This window comes from Stenella coeruleoalba, assembly GCF_951394435.1.
Source record: "Stenella coeruleoalba genome assembly, chromosome: 19".
NCBI lineage: Eukaryota > Metazoa > Chordata > Mammalia > Artiodactyla > Delphinidae > Stenella > Stenella coeruleoalba.
The window spans coordinates 16599985-16617317 of record NC_137165.1 but is presented as its reverse complement, the minus strand read 5'-3'; the positions used below and the strand labels follow the sequence as shown (position 1 = coordinate 16617317).

Here is a 17333-nt window from a genome sequence, read left to right as displayed (position 1 = left end):
TGGAACAGAATAGAGTAGAACAGAATAGAGTCTATAAACTGATATACACATACATGTCCACCTGATTTACAAGACAGGTGCCACTGCAATCCAGAGGGAAATGGCTATCCATTTCAGTAAACAGGAATCAGGGACTTTCTTGGCAGTCCAGTGGTTAAGACTTCGCCTTCCAATGCAGGGGGTGCGGGTTCGATCCCTGGTTGGGGAGCTAAGGTCCCGCATGCCTCGTGCCCAAAAAACCAAAACATGAAACAGAAGCAATATTGTAACAAATTCAATAAAGACTTTTAAAAATAAATAAATAAACAGGAATCAATTAGATATCCATATGAAAAAAATCTACTTCTTGACATATACATAAATTAATTCAAAATGGATCATAGACTTAAATATGAAAAGTAAAGTTACAAAGCTTCTGGAATAAAACATAGGAAAATGTCTTCATGACTGAAATAAACAAAGATTTCTTAACTAGAGAAGTAAAGCATTGACCTTTTTTTTAAAAAAGTGTTAAACAGGACACCATTAACATTAAAAATTAATGCTCATCAGAAGTTTAAGAGAATGAAAAGACAGACCTCAGGCATTATCCAACAAAAAAACTTGTTTCCAGAATATATTATGTGATAGAACAAGTTTTAAAATAAATATTTAGCATTTGAGGAAGACCATTAGAAATAAATATTTTACTTGACATTTTTCAGACTGTAAATTCTGTATCTAAACATCATATATCTTATAAAGAGCTTCTACAGATCAAGAATTTTTACCCATCAGTAAAAGACTTAATCAAGAATTTCACATAAAAGGATAACCAAGTGGCTAATAAGCATATGACAAATTGCTCAAAGTTGTTAGTCATCAGAGAAATGTAAATTAAGACTAGTGAGATACTACTATATACTCACCAGAATGGCTTTAATAAAAGACTGACAATACCCAGTGTTGACAAGGATGCGAATCAGCTGAAACTCATCATTGCTGGTGAGAATGTAAATTCGTAAAACCACTTAGGAAACCTGGCAGTTTCTGCTAAAGCTAAATATACACCTGCCCAGTGACCCAGCAGTTGTACTCTTTGGTATACTCAAGACAAATGACTGCATACATCTACCAAAGGACATGTACAAAAATGTTCATAGAAACTTTATTCATGATACCATTTGGAAACAACCGAAAAGTTTGCCAGCAGTACTCTGGATAAATACATTGTGTTAGTTCATATAATGGTATACTGCACATCAATAAAAAGGATGAGGATCCACACATGGGTGTATCTCACAGGCGTAACAGTAAATGAAAGAAGCCATATACAAAGGTCTTCACTCATTATGATTCAATTTGTATAAAGTTCAAGGACAGGCAAAAGGAGTCTGTGGTGATGGAAATGAGAATAATCGTAACCTCTGAGCAGAGATGGGTTTTGACTGGAAAGGAGCAAGGGGGGCCTTGAAATCCTTAATTTCTTGATCTAGATTTTAACCATGGAGTAAATATTTATCTTGTTATACACTTTGTATGTAAAAATTAATCAGATTATACACTTAGGATTTGTATACTTTATTATATCTTACAACTCTATAAAAAATAGTAATAGTCGCTACCTTAAAGAACTTGAAATGTATTCCGGGTGGGGGTGGTGGTGAGAGAATGGGGAGGTGGGAGCCCCTTTGCTTAAATATGGGAATGCACTCTACAAACAGTTAAATTTTTAGTCTTTACATTTAGGATTGCACTTATTCACAGCAATTGTTTTGTTTGTTTGTTTGTTTTGCGGTATGCGGGCCTCTCACTGTTGTGGCCTCTCCCGTTGCGGAGCACAGGCTCCAGACGCGCAGGCTCAGCGGCCATGGCTTATGGGCCCAGCCGCTCCGCGGCATGTGGGATCTTCCCAGACCGGGGCACGAACCCGTGTCCCCTGCATCGGCAGGCGGACTCTCAACCACTGTGCCACCAGGGAAGCCCGCTTTAGTTCATTTTTTAATTAAACAGGTCTGCTTGCTTTTTTTTGTATTTGAGATCTTCTGACGAGTCTGTGGTATTTTGGGATACTTTGACTCTTTACAAGTCAAAGTCTTTACAAGGGTCCTCCTATTTACATCATAAGGCTAATCTCACGTACTTTATTCCCACAGATAGTAGAGGGGTTATAGAAGGACTTGGGCTTTTTAAATAGTGAGTCAGGCATGAAGTCTGGAGTTTGAAACTCTGCTACTATTCCTTCTCACTTCCTCATTTACACCACTTCTGAGATTCATGTATCATCTCTAATGGTCTAAGCACTGTTTTTGCCACCTAGGAACACTGTGGAATGCCATCATCCGATAAACATTTTGAGGTGGTAGAAAGAACAGGAGTATAAGACAACAGCCATTTCAAAAATTCCAGGCAGAGTTTAAAATATTGTACCTTCAAAGCTAAGAATCATAGCTAAATGCTTTGGCGCAAATGTCTAGCCCTGTTTTATATGGCTTTTCTACAGAAAGCCTCATCAAATTTGGAGTAAGAAAGCCTCATTCTTCTCTGTCAAGGTTTAAAATGTATGGTTGTCACTTTCCTTTAGATAACCTCTAATTATAGCAGATAGATTTGAAGTGTAAAATAGCTTTGTCTAATGGACGCTGTCACTCATTGCATTCTGTTTTCCCCCAAGACAGGATGTATGTTGTTCAGATACAGAGCTTAGAGTCCAAAAGATGTCAAGTAAAACATTAATTTTTAACTGCCTTCCACAAGCATCAAATATTCATGTTAAAATTTTTTCTATCACATAATGAGAAATGAATTTATGTGAATTTGTGACACTAGCTAATTATAGGTTTTTAAAAATATAGAAATGAAATAATTATCTTTCATATGATAAAAATTATTCTTTGAAGGAACTGGAAAATCTGTTATTTTCCATTTATACGAAGAGTCTAAGTATAAACATTTTAATTCAGAAAGGAAATATAGATATTCTTTATAAAACATCTAAACTATTTTAAAACCTTTATATTTAGCTGGTTTTAAAGTGAATGAAAGCTTTTTCAATACAGGAGGTTTTAGTTTAATTAAAAATTTTAAAGTGAAAAACTCTTGGCTGAAAAAAGAATAACCTTTAAAATGAACAAAGTTCCTTCCATACATAAATTGCAAGGGGAAAAGAGAAAGAAATCTGTAGGTAAAACTTGAAAGACATAAATCAACCATAATATATAAAGCTTCTTCAGCTCCTGATTTAGATTAACAAACTTTTTTTAAAAAAATAAGAAAATTAGAAATTTGAGCACTGGATATTTGATGGTATTGAAAAACAGTAAATTTTCAGATTTGATAATTGTACTTTTTTAAAGTTTTTATCTTTTAGAGATATTTACTGATGTATAGGTGAAATAAGTCTTGTATTTTCTTCAAAATTATATAGGGAGTGTGGAGGGCATAGATGAAGCAAGAATGGTCATGTGTAGATAACTACTAAGGCCAGGTCTTGATTACATGTGTATTCTTTATATATTCTGCCCACTTTTATATGTTTGAAATTCTCCATAATAAAAAAATTTTTTTCTTAAAAAACTAAGCTAAAGATCAGAAAATTTGAACTTGTACTACACAGTTTATTTCCTGTTAAATAATTTCTTCTGTATCCTTTGAGCCTGGTAGTTTTCATTAGCAAGATAGATTCAGATTCTTAGGTGTGACATCATAGATGGGGCTTAAAAGAGTAGATAAACAGCTGGTAGGGAAAGAAGGCCTATTTGTTGTGTTTCGATGGCAGAAGTTACATTGGTAGTGTGCTGCTTTTATAAAGGACTTGAATTTCAGATGCCTTAAAGTCTTTTTTTCCTACCCTAGTGACTTCTTTTTTTGTACTTGGAATAAGATCCAAAACACTTACCATAATTTAAAGAGACTTTGTGTGATATAACCCTGCCTTTCTCTTCTGTTTTATCCTAGTCTATTTTCTTCCCACCCACTGTGTTCCATAAGCACTGGCATTTCTGTTTCTAGAACCTGCCTGGTTCTTTCTTGCCTCAGTGCCTTTACATTGCCTGACCAACACCTATTCGCCCTTCAACTCTTAGAGTAGTTTTGCTTCAGGGAAGCTCTTTCTCCCACTCCTCTTTACTTTTTCCCTTCATAATAATAAATGTCACAATTAGATTTTTGTGTAACTATTTGTTTAATGCCTTCCTCTCCCGTGGTCTCCAGAACAGGGATGATTATCAGTTTTATTCATCAGCTTTCCCCGAGAGTCTCCCACAGTACCTGCCAGATAGAATGCACTTAGTAAACACTTTTTGAACAGAGGAGTAAAGGAATGAATGGTAGATATGGCTCCTCATGCTCTTAAAGCAACACTGATCATTAAAAATCGGGCATTTCTTTCCAGCACTCTCCTGTGCAGGGGTTCTGGTAGCATGTAGTATAACCCAATTGCCTCTCTGATATTGGCATAAGTAAAATCGTCTTTGAAAGTGATTTTACAAAACCTATCTTAATGTTTTGGACCATGTTTCTTGATTGATAAATTTAGTTAATCTCAGTGTTCAGTTGTAACCAAGCCTAAAATCATTAATGAGTTAATAGTGTTTTTTTGTATTTATGTTATATTTTGTTTCTTTTTTGTTTCTCTAAATTTGGCTTTTTTTTTTTTTTCCTTTTCCCAGGTACTCTCTGCCCTTGACATACTCCAACCTCCACACATTGACTATTTTGAAGAAATGTATCCTAACCAGGGAACGTGAAAGAAGGGAGCAATTTTTTATTAATTTCTTCTTCTAGCACCTTCTGGGGTTCATGCCTTGAAGTGTATTAAATCTCATCCTTGCAGAAGTGGTTGAGTACCTGGAACCAGGTAATTTTGAAATCCCAAGTATCTGACAGAGCACAGCATTATCAATATATCCTGAGTGGTGATACCACAAAACAAGACTTCTGAACAGATATTTCATTTAATCCCCACAGCCTTGTGAGATAGGTATTGCTATTCCTATTTTGCTGGTGAAACCATTGAGGCAGCTGTGTTGTAGTAGAACTCAATAAAGTGCTCTTATCACTATACAACAACTGCCAATCAGTCAAGAAGGTAATACTGCCCTTTTATCCACCACTTGGGGTAAGGTGAAAATTAAAGAGAGCTCTTGAATACTATAATTCTTGGTGGTATTTTATCCCACCAGTCCTTTGTGGAACTAATCCCTTTGTGCAGTAAAGGGTTAACTCAGTGGACTTGGGGTGCTCCACCCCCGTACATTCCAAAGAAGAGACTGGCCCTTGACCAGCTCCTGGCTGATAGAGTGTCTTTGTATACCTCTTGGCATACAAAAATGAGATCTTGGGCCAGGCCAGATGGTTCTGACACACCCTTTCTTTAAAAGCATAAAGTTAAGGATAGAAGGATTGAGAAAGTTCTTTTCTCCTCAGCTATAGGTCAGTGGTAGCAACTGAGGTGAGAGCATTAAGGATTCCATTTCTTAGACTTCCTGAAGATTACCTGGCTCCTCACTGAAGAAAAGAAGGAAGCTGGTAGGATGGGGGCAGTACTTGTTTCATTAAGCAGAAGCAACTTTCTACACCTGGCCAGGAGCCACCTTCTTTATCCTTTTTGTTGGTGAGAAGGGCATCCACATACTAGAAGGCATTCCTCTGAGTGTGTAATACTGTCTCTGCCTCTTTGGAAATTAAGAAATTTTCTTTATTAAATAAGAATTTTACTGGATTTACAGGTATGTCAGGGGTCCCCAAGATCACCCTCAGGGTTGATGATTCAGTGAGAGGACTTAAGGACCCAGGAAAGCTGTTGTACTCACAGTTACAGTTTATTACAGCAAAAGGATATAGATTAAAATCAGCAAAGGAAAAAGGTACCTAAGGCAGAATCCAAGAGAAACCAGACACAAAGTTCCAGTTGTCCTCTCCCAGTGGAATTGCACAGATAGAGTTTAATTCTCCCAGCAACAGTGTATGACAACACAGGTAAATGTTATTGACCAGGGCGGCTCACCTGAGCCTTGGTGTCCAGGGTTTTTATTGGAGGTCAGTGAGCCTTAGGGACTGACCTTAGCAACTCAGCCTTCAGCCCTCCTCCCTTCTCCTCACCCAGAGGTTGAACTAATACAGCTGGCCCAGGGCCCCAGGTGAACAAAAACAGGTGTTCACCATAAATCACATTGTTAACGTAAGCCATCTGGTATGGCCAAAGCATCAGGTATACTAAGACATTCATATGAGGCAGGATATTGCAAGAGTTCAGAGGTTATTTCCCGGGAGCCAGTCAGGGGCCAGTCCTAAAGACTTTTGGAATGTGTAGGTTTGGGGCAACCCAGATCTGCTGAGTTAACCCTTTACTGCACTTAGGCCATCTGTGGGGAAAGAATGTTTTCATATAAGATAATTGGTGAATATGAGTATTTTAAATAAATGTCAGATATTTTTAGATTTTCTTCACTGAACTTAGCTAATTCATTATATCCATGTCTGTCTTATAGTTCAAGCATGAATTGTCTACATCAGGCATTAATTTTTTGTACTTGCGTTTGTCATTCCTTTAAAAACCCTATGTGTGCTTTTATAAGCTAGGAGTTCTCAATCACTTATTATTATAGGCCATAATTTGAGTCTGGGAGATCCTGGATTCATTATTATTTCAAATACTTGCAGAGCAGAGGAAATTTTAGCATAGTTATGGTTTAAAACCATGAGTGGTTGGTAGCTGATTTCAGCCCATTTCATTAGCTAGCAGAATGTTTCTATGAAATTCTTTCCCTAAAATTGTTCATGAATGTTTAAATTAGAAGCCTTTGTCATAAAATATTCACAGAACCCCTGGTACACCATTTACTTACATGTTTTACTTTTTTATTTAATTATTTACCTTCAGGTTAAAAGATTGACACCTGTGCTTTCACAGTAGTTAGCTGGCTACAGATGGAAAAACCTTCAAACCTAAATATCAATATTCTTTTTGTCTGTTGTCTAATTTTTAGCTATATGTAGAATGATACACAGAAAAAAGATGTTTTCCAGTGGTGGTGCCATTTGGAAAGCACCAAATCATGTTAACATAAAAAAGAATTAAACCTGTAGCTGCTACAGGATGATAAAGACTTTTTAGGAAGGCATGGTTTAGCTTGGGAAACAGAACACTAAAATTTTGTGTTTTAGAACAGCTATTAAATGGAAATGTAAGAAATTCCTTAGTTATTACATATATGCTCTGCCTGATTCTTCTAATATTCTAAGTAGAAAGTCTTCTGTGTCCCGTGCTTTTTAATACAAATAAGTTTGTTGTAGTCAAAGCAAAAAAAAGTTTTCCCCTCAGTTTCCCTCTGAAAAATAAGAAAACTTACTACCTACAACACAAAAATATTGAGGATTAATAGGATCTCAAGTTACTGTTTGATTTCACCTTAGTATATTATCCTTCTGTGCCAGCAGCTCCTGCTGCAGTATCCCAAAATCATGGCATACACATTACACATGGTTTTAGACAGTGCTTTTTTCAAGTTGGAGGATTTTAGAATGGATAATATTTTGAATTTTAAATATATGATCTTGGAATTGTGCTTTGAAGAAACTATTTTTGAGGTCTATCTGTTTGAGGCTCTTGTTTTAGGTAAGTTCTGTATACTGTGTAATGGATGTTCTAATATTTAGTCGATAAAGGACTCAGTTTATAGAGTCAAAAATATATATCATATTATTTAAGTTGTAAAGGGAAAGAAATAGTCTTTAGTAATCTTCCATTGAACATACAGTACCATATCATTACACTTTTTTCTAAGACTAGAAAATTAGGATGTTATATTGCATATGTAAGTTTTCACAAATAGTATTTTAAACCAGGTCTTTTTAAAACTAATTGAATAGTTAATATCATTTTCGAAAATCTGAGGTCTATGAACATTTTGATGTAATCAGGTGTCATAATCACAAGTGTCACCATGGGTATCACACAGTTAATCATATGTTTTTCCCTGAAACTGTAATAAAAATGATTATATCAGTGCCCACCAAAGATTTAGCTTGGGTTTTGAAAGACCATGCATCTTTAGATATCTCCTTAAGCAACTTTTTAAAAGACAATGATTATAACTGTTTACAAATCTTCCTACAGGGTTCAACAGATGAGTCAGGTATGGAAAGAGCAATAAATTCTACTATGACCTCTGTATCTTTTAGCTTCTGTGTTTTCATAGTTTTAAAATCCAGTATATACACCTAGAAAATATATTCTTTAATAATTAAGAAAGATTATATTTTTTCTGAATTGAGCTTTCAGCTTGTTAAAGGATTACATTATTCATTTTGCACTTTGAGTTCCTATTTGGAAATGTGTATGAAAGCAGTTTGGCATTTAATTACTTTGAGCCTACTGAAATTTCATCCAAGAGAAACAAGTTTCTAATTGTTTGATTGGAAAACATTACTTATCATGCTTCCATCAGGATTCTGGACTCTGTAACATAAACAGGCCCCTTCCCAGAAAGTACTAGATGCCGACTGGATTAGAATTTAAAATTTGGCTTGCTTTGGGAAAAGCTTCTTTTTAACTTGAAACATAATCTTAGCATTTTATAGAGAAGAATATGGATGGTAGAGGTCTTCTGTGCTAGAAACAATCACAACCTAAAACCAATGGAAACAAGAAGTCTAACGGGATGACTATTTGTCCCAGTTTGCTAGGACTCCTGGATTTTACCTGATGTCCTGGTATAAATACTAAATAAGTTTCTCCTTCACTTTCAGAAATGTCCCTGTTTGAATAATAGGTTTGGCTTGTGCAGGCAGTGTTTAAACAGGAATTTCTTGTCGTAAAGGCAGCGAGAGAACCTACACATCCAGTTCAGCCAGTTAAAGTCCTTGGTAGGCAATAATGTAATGCTATCACTTAAACTACTCCCAGATGCAGTAGTTTAATTGATAGTGTTAGTATACTATATTTTATATACACAATATGTAATTCCCTAGTGCTATGAAACAGCTCTGTGACCCTCAGGGAATCTTAGAAGCCAGTGAAAAGCTAAGAACAAACAAAATAAAATGTGTATATGCATATATAAGTACACTCTTTCTGCAACAACAGTACCAGCAAGGACCAGAAATCTACATTTTAGGAGCTTTGAAGATTCCCATATTGTTAGAATTTCCTCTTCATTTATTCGATAAGCATAGGCATCAACTATGTTCCTAGAACCAGGAATTTTTTTTCTGTTTTGCTCACTGTTGTATTCCCAGCACTTAGAACAGTGCCTAACATATAGTAGGTGCTAAATAAATAAGATAGTCTGCCTTTCAAGTTTGTAACCTAGTGGGGGATACAATCATGTAAATAATAATTATAAGTTGGAAAGTATGGTGATAGAAAAAATTCTGCATATCCTGAGAGCATTGAGGATCTGATTTTTCACTCTTTCCCATTTTAGTTTCCAAGCTGATTACTTGAAAAGCATTTGATGATTTAAAACAAAAACTTTCACTTACCCACTGTCACCAATTCTGGCTCCTTAGCCCTGAAGCCTAGGACAGAGACACAGAAAGACAAAACCAAGGAAAAATTAGCAGAACAATCCAAGAACAGCAAAATTCCTGACTTTAACCACCTTAGTATCTACTGACTCTTTGGCTCTTTAATTTTTTTACATTTAGTGTGTCAGGCATTGTTCTAAATACCTTTATCTCCATTTTAAAGATGAAGAAACTGTAGCTCAGAGAGGTAGATAACTTGATCAAGGTCACTTAAAAATGATAGAGCTGGGATTTGAACCCATGTTGTCTGGTCCAATGGGCCAAGAGTGCTCTTAACCCACTGATGCCTCTTAATGTTTTCCCTCAAGAACAATGTTTCCCTCAAGTCTGTGGGGTGAGATAAGATGTAAAGAAAAAACTATTATACATGGTAGAATGTGCCAAAAGAATACAGACAGGTGATGTGGAACTTTAAAAGAAAACACAAGACTTCGTGGGGGAAAAGACATTTCAGTTGAGTATGGAAGGATGAGAAGGATTTGGATGGGTAACATTGAGGAGGGTGGATATTCCAAATGGAGGGAGTAAGTATCAGCATCTTTTAGGGAATGGCTAGAGTTTAGAATGCACGAATAATGAGAAATTAAGCTAGTTAGGGCCAAGTCATAGAGAGCCTTGAATGTTGAACTAAGGAAATTCATCTTTATTCAGTAGGCATTTTAGGGCCCAATGAAAGATTTTTGTGGTAAGGAATGACGGAATTGGAAGCGTACTTTATAAACTTAACAAAGAATTTCTGTTTGGGTGATGAGAAAGTTCTAGCATTGGATAGTGGTGATAGTTGCATAACATTGTGATTGTGCTTAATGCCACTGAATGGTGCGCGTAAAATTGGTTAAAATGGTAATTTTTATTATGTATATTTTACCAAAAAAGTTTTTTTAATTAAAAATACCTTAACAAGGACCTGACTTTTGGGGCTAAGAGGTAGTGACTGCTGTGCACAATATAGTGAAAGGACAGAAGGATTTTTGGCAATTGATTGGGACTTCTTTAGCCATGTACTCAACAGCCTAGGTTGTCGAGTTGATGACTGGTTGGGTATTTACAGAGGCAAGACAAGGAAATGAAGAAATCTGAGGGGCTGCTTAGAACATTACAGAATGGCTGGCCACATCGGTAGAGAAGCAACTGAAATCAGAAGAGGACTTGGCGTACTCTGAGAAAGGGGAGAGGCAAGATCCAAAGACAGATGTTGGGCTGACAGCAAAGAGCAGGCTCAGCAGGAGTAGTTGTGTGGTTTGAATATGGAGATTATTCTAAGAAAGGGAGAACAAGTTGTAGTACCTTCAAGATCTCAAGCCACACTTTGAAATGGATGAAGTAGAATAATAATGAAAGTCTTTAGAGTTCAGATTGTTGAGAAACTGAGGGCTAGAGAGAATCTCTACCCTGGCTGCACATCACATTCACCTAGGGAACTTTAAAAAAAAAAGAAAAGAAAAGAAATGAACAGACCCTGCATCCCAGAGATAGATATATATATATACACACACCACACACACACACACACACACACACATGTACATATATATATATTCTTTTTCATAACCTTTTCCATTATGGTTCATTACAGGATATTGAATATAGTTCCCTGTGCTGTACAGTAGGACCTTGTTGTTTATCCATTCTATATAGAATAGTTTACATTTGCTAGTCCCAAACTCCCAATACACCCCTCCCTCACCCCACTTTCCCTTGGCAACCACAAGTCTGTTCTCTATCTGTGGGTCTGTTTCTTTTTTGTAGGTAAGTTCATTTGTGTCATATTTTAGGTTCCACATATAAGTGATATCATATCGTATTTGTCTTTCTCTTTTGGACCTACTTCTAGTACAGTAATCTCTAGGTCTATCCATGTAGCTGCAGATGGCATTCTTTCATTCTTTTTTATGGCTGAGTAATAGTCCATTTTGTGTGTGTGTGTGTGTGTGTGTGTGTGTGTGTGTGTGTGTACACCACATCTCCTTTATCCATTCATCTGTCGATGGCCATTTAGATTGTTTCCAAGTCTTGGCTATTGTAAATAGTGCTGCTGTGAACATGGGGGAGGGGTGCGTGTATCTTTTTGAATTATAGTTTTGTCAGGATATGTGTCCAGGAGTGGGAGAGTGGGATTGCTGGACCATATGGCAACTGTATTTTTAGTTTTTTAAGGAACCTCCATACTGTTCTCCACAGTAGGTGCCCCAGCTTACATTCCCACCAACAGAATAGGAGGGTTCCCTTTTCTCCACACCCTCTCCAGCATTTGCTATTTGTAGACTTTTTTTTTTTTTTTTTTTTTTTGCGGTACGCGGGCCTCTCACTGCTGTGGCCTCTCCCGTTGCGGAGCACAGGCTCCGGACGCGCAGGCTCAGCGGCCATGGCTCACGGGCCCAACCGCTCCGCGGCATGTGGGATCTTCCTGGACCGGGGCACGAACCCGTGTCCCCAGAATCGGCAGGCGGACTCTCAACCACTGTGCCACCAGGGAAGCCCTGCAGATGGACTCTTAACCAGTGCGCCACCAGGGAAGCCCCCTGTAGACTTTTTAATTATGGTCATTCTGACCAGTGTGAGCTGGTGCCTCATGGTAGTTTTGATTTGCATTTCTCTAATAATTAGCAATGTTGAGCACCAGAGATTCTGATTTAATTGGTTTGAGTTGGATCCTAGGCATCAGTGAGTTTTTTTTTTAAACTTCCCTCCAGTGAACTTAATGTGGCCTCGGGGTTGGGATCCACTAGACTAAAGCACTGGAATGATTCTCTGTATGAATGTTGAAGTTACCAGTGACCACCTAGGAGAATTTGAATACGCAAATGTAAACTAGCTTTTTGTGTCATGTAGCTAAAATCAGGATTGTTGTATAGGCTGCTAGAAAAGACAAGGATGAGAGAATGTGGAATTAGCTTCTGTTGTATATTTTTTAAGAGGTTTTTGAGCATAGCAGTGGGACCAACCATAGCCTGGAAAGGGTAGGAGAGAAGAAGGCAGCTTACTCCTTCTCTACTTATCAGCTTTTTTTTTTTTTTTTTTAATTTATTTTTGGCTGTGTTGGGTCTTCGTTGCTGCTTGCGGGCTTTCTCTAGTTGCAGCGAGTGGGGGCTACTGTTCGTTTCCTTGTGAGGTCTTCTCATTGCAGTGGCTTGTCTTTGTTGCAGAGCACAGGCTCTAGGAGTGCGGGCTTCAGTAGCTGTAGCATGCGGGCTCAGTAGTTGTGGCTCGCGGATTCTAGAGCGCAGGCTCAGTAGTTGTGGTACACAGGCTTAGTTGCTCCACGGCATGTGGGATCTTCCCGGACTAGGACTCGAACCCGTGTCCCCTGCATTAGCAGGCAGATTCTTAACCGCTGCGGCCACCAGGGAAATCCTGTTCCTTGGCTCTTAATGTCTGCGTTTGTGTATACACGTGCATTTATTTGCTTTGGAGGGCTGTGATGATGGAAGATTAGTAATCCCAGGCTCTACCACCTACATTTGACAGACACAGAAGCTTGCCTTTGCCTTCTCTAGGGTACTTTGGGAAGAAAAGAGCTGAGGTTTGAAATAACGTAATATTTTCTAGGATGCTTTTTCTGTTTCATTGCATTTGTGGTTATAGCCTTAGTGACAAGGACTCAGCCAGCAGAATTTTCTGGGCCATGACAGGGGATGTAGAATAACAACTTTCCAGGGTTTTTTTCTTTTTTTCCGGTGGCAGAATAGACTTCTTTTTCTTTTTTTAGTCAATTTTAAATCGCAAATTAAAGGTAGTTTTTATTTTTTGATTTTTGATATTCTATACAACAAATTAGTTATCTTAAAAAGAAGAGGAATTTGCCTTAGGCTGGGAAAGAGATTGTTATAGTCAAACATTTTAACACCGTGACCTTTTATTCCATTGATTTCTATAGAGAAGCACCGGCATGCTTCAGAAAAGGTCAGTGATTCTAACTGAAGCACACACCAATTTTTTTCTGGTTGCAAAGACGCCCATGGTTTTTGTTGCAAAGAAGATGATGAGATTTAGGGCTGACTATTTGTTACCAGAGAAAGCAATTTTCTCTGTGATGCATTGCTGTTTTTCTTTCACATGGAAAGCATTGTTTGAAATCAACAATACCCATAAACCGGATTTTCATTATCCATGCTATTTAATGCCCTCGTTTTTATTTCATAGGCAGTTATATATCTGAGATCGAGGTTGAAATTTCCCTCCTCTGTGGACCTGATTTTGGAAGAAAAAAATGTGAGGAAAAGGATACTGTTAAGTCTCCCATATTTATGGTTGTGAGATTTTTCCTTCCAACAGGAATGGCAGGATTTCAGAATTAGTGCTTAATGTGAGTTTAAGAATATTTTAACTGTCATTCTTGGACTTTTCATATAAGAGAATCTGTGGCTTCAGGAATCAGACTTGGGTATCTACATACTATAGTTTATTAAACCAAAAATTCGCCTTGTCCTTTTGGAAAAATCACCTGATTTTCATATTTGTTTTAACTCATATTGCATAAAGATGAAGACTTTAAAACAAATAGTTGTAAAACTGTTGACCAACATGGATGGCTCCTACTTGATAAATATTTAATATTGCAAGATTTCTTCTTTATAATTTGGCTTAGTGTTGGTCTCTGTCCAGAATGAAATGGAAGAAAGAATTGTCCAGTTTTTAATATCTGAAGTCAGGGATTAAAATTGTGTTTTCAAAGCTTTCTGTCTATATTCATTCTGTAGGAAATAATTTGATACAGCAGGTTCTCCATTTTCTTCTCCCAACCCAGCTAAACCAGTTAAATACGCTTATTTTGCTATCTGAAGGCTTTTAACGCATCATTAATAGTTTCTCACACAACCTCAGTTGCTGATTGCACATAGAACATTAAATGTGTTCTCAGACTTCAGTTCAGTTAAGCAGACAGGTCAGCCGCTATAGTTCGGAACTCTAGATGGCCAGAGTTTTTGAAGCTGATAGGTAGTTTTTTTACATAAGACCACATCACAGATTTTCACATATATGCACAACTTGAGCTGTCCAGAATGGTTAGCTCTCTATTATTAAAGTACTTATATAGCAGTGCTTTCTTATGAAATATTTGCATAGCCCTTATCAATAGCAATCATTTATTCATAATAGTTTATAAATTCTCCTGGTTTTTACTGACTGTAGAAGCTGGGTAATGAATCAGCTTTATTCTCTTTTGTCTGAGAGGTGGAAACAATATAAGTTATAGACTGATTGGCAGGCCTGAACATGGTAACATGGAAAATTGCCTTCATTACATATTCTTCGAGGATAGTTATATTAGGAAATTGACCACCAAGTATCTCCCTTTCTTCTCCTTACAAAGCCTTGGTGGCTCCTCCAATACATGTTCTTGATGTTGGAGCCTACATAACAGCACTCTAAAATCAGTGCCGTCTGCACTCCTTCTGCTTGCCATGCGCTCATCATCCGTTAGTTCTGCTGCCTGACAAGAGCAGTCTTGAGTTTGGTGACTTACTATCACATCATGAAATGGGAACAAGCTCCTTATCCTCTGTTTATTTCAAAATCTCTATCATCAGTTCAGGGCTGACCTAGTCAGCATTCTGCTAGCTTGAGGTAATAGAAAATCTATCGTAGTGGCAAAGAGCATGGAGTCTGGAACCAGACCACCTAGATTTGAATCGCAGCTTTGCCTCTTACTACCTGTGTTTTCTGTGGTTTTTTTGGTTTTTGGTTTTTGGCTGCGTTGGGTCTTTGTTGCTGCGCACAGGCTTTCTGTAGTTGTGGCGAGTGGGGGCTACTCTTTGTTGTGGTGCGCAGGCTTCTCATTGCGGTGGCTTCTCTTGTTGCGGAGCACGGGCTCTAGGCTTACAGGCTTCAGCAGTGGTGGCATGCGGGCTCAGTATTTGTGGCTCACAGGCTCAGTAGTTGTGGAGCACGGGCTTAGTTGCTCAGCGGCATGTGGGATCTTCCAGGACCAGGGCTCAAACCCGTGTCCCCTGCATTGGCAAGCGAACTCTCAACCACTGCACCACCAGGGAAGTCCAACCTGTGTTTTCGTGGGCGAGTTACTTAACCTCTCTGTGCCTCAATTTCCTGGTTAATAAAATGAAAATTATAATAGTACCTACCTCATAAAGTTATTTTGAGGAATAAATTGGGATAGTTAAATAGACTTAGAACAGTACCTGGCACTCAATAAGTGCTATAAAAGTAGTAAGGGAAGGCCTTACAGAGGAAGTAGAACTTAGTGAAGCTGGAAGACAATAGGAACTCCTATGAACTTTGTGATGCAAACAAAGTGTGCCAAGCCAGCTACCAACAGATGGCATTAGCAAGTACTCATCACAAACAAATGGACTTTCATAATGGTCTGTCAGTAACAAACCTAGCCTAGTTATAGAAAGATTTTTTGTCTTAATAATAAGATGTGAACTGTTAATGAGGAATGGGTTGTCAACCTCAGTACCTCATATTCCCTTACGTGGCCTCCTCTTACCAGAAAATATATTCTATATACAACCCACTAGCAGCTCCAAGCCTTGCATCCAGACTGCATCCACATTATATCTTTCTTACTACTTTTTCTTTTTCCATTACCTTAACCAAACCTTTCTTATTAATTAGAAAGATAAGACCTAATCTCCTCCTTCAACCTGCAGTCCCAGAACCACTCCCCTTGTTATGCCCTAAAGTAGTGGTCACATCTCCTAGTAGCGGTCCCTTCCTGACTGCACAAAGATTACCTTGGCCTTAGTGTACTAGCAAATCTGAGGTTGTTTTAAAAGAACTGTTTAAAGTTCCAGCTCACAGTTGGAATTTTTTTCCCTCTGCTTTGAAGAGAGTCACTATAGTCAGAGCAACTTATTCACACCAGCTCTTTGAAACATGTGTGTTTCAGGTGAAGCCAAAAAAGTCTAAAGCTAGAATCTAGTCTTTTCACCTCTATTACAAAATAAATATACCTCTAAAACTTCCCAGCTGGTGGGAATGAAATGCTTATCAGACTTCCCAACTAATAGAGGGTAATAATGAATAACAACAAAGCCATACCTAAATAACCCCATTATCATTCTCTTGAACTGGTTAACCTTCTGATTATTAGCCTCTTGACACACTTAATTCAGGTATGAGAGTTTAGGGGTGCTCGTAGGACTATTTATTTGATCTTTTTGTCCTATCCCACTGTTCTGACTTTATTTCTATTTTTTAAGGTTGGTAGACACCAGGGAGGCATGTGTTACATGCCCAGAGGTTTCAGAAGCCACTAAATATATCAGGCCTGCCTTAATTGGAGGATATGGGGAAGCAGTGGGGCTTTTAGCCACTTCATAGACCAGCTGAGTTTCCAGCTACCAACTCAATTTATTTGAGAGCAGTACTTCAAGGAACTTAATAGACCTACAGTGCACTAGCACAAATCTGTATTTTAGCCGGAGTACAATTTATTTATGTACTACTTATTATATTGGTTTTCTCTCTGTATATATATGAATGTCATTATTAAAATTAAGAGCACTGAATTGTTGGTGATAGGTTTAATAATTATGTGTTTTATTGACAGTTTTCCTCGTACTGCTACATCACTTAGGGGTGGCAAGAGAACCCAGATGGTAGATAATAGGATTAGGTTGAAGTGGCATTTTTCCAAAGGAAATATGATATGCATGAGCCAAGCAGAGTTTTGTTTCATGTGTGTGTTGTTTTGGATATGTGGAATACTAATCAGTTAGGGGAAACCAGTATGATAGCTAATGTGTACCACCCTGAGCTCAGACTGAGAAACTCTTCAGGTTACTAGAAGCCCTTTACCAAAACCAGGAGTCCCCTGTGTGGAGGTCTCACAGAGATTAACACTTTTAATTGCTCCC

General features: G+C 37.8%; 1 protein-coding gene across 2 annotated transcripts in view; it reads left to right on the top strand.

Moving 5' to 3' along the window:
• The window catches only part of NLK (nemo like kinase), a 147252-nt gene that overhangs the window by 90588 nt on the left and 39331 nt on the right, over window positions 1–17333 (top strand). For both annotated transcript variants that reach the window (XR_013825037.1, XM_079904525.1), the window contains exon 3: window positions 4650–4705. Coding sequence is in view for 1 of the 2 variants with exons in the window: in XM_079904525.1 (XP_079760651.1) it covers window positions 4650–4705 (56 nt within the window). In the remaining variant the exon portion in view is untranslated. The remainder of the gene's footprint in view (window positions 1–4649; window positions 4706–17333) is intronic.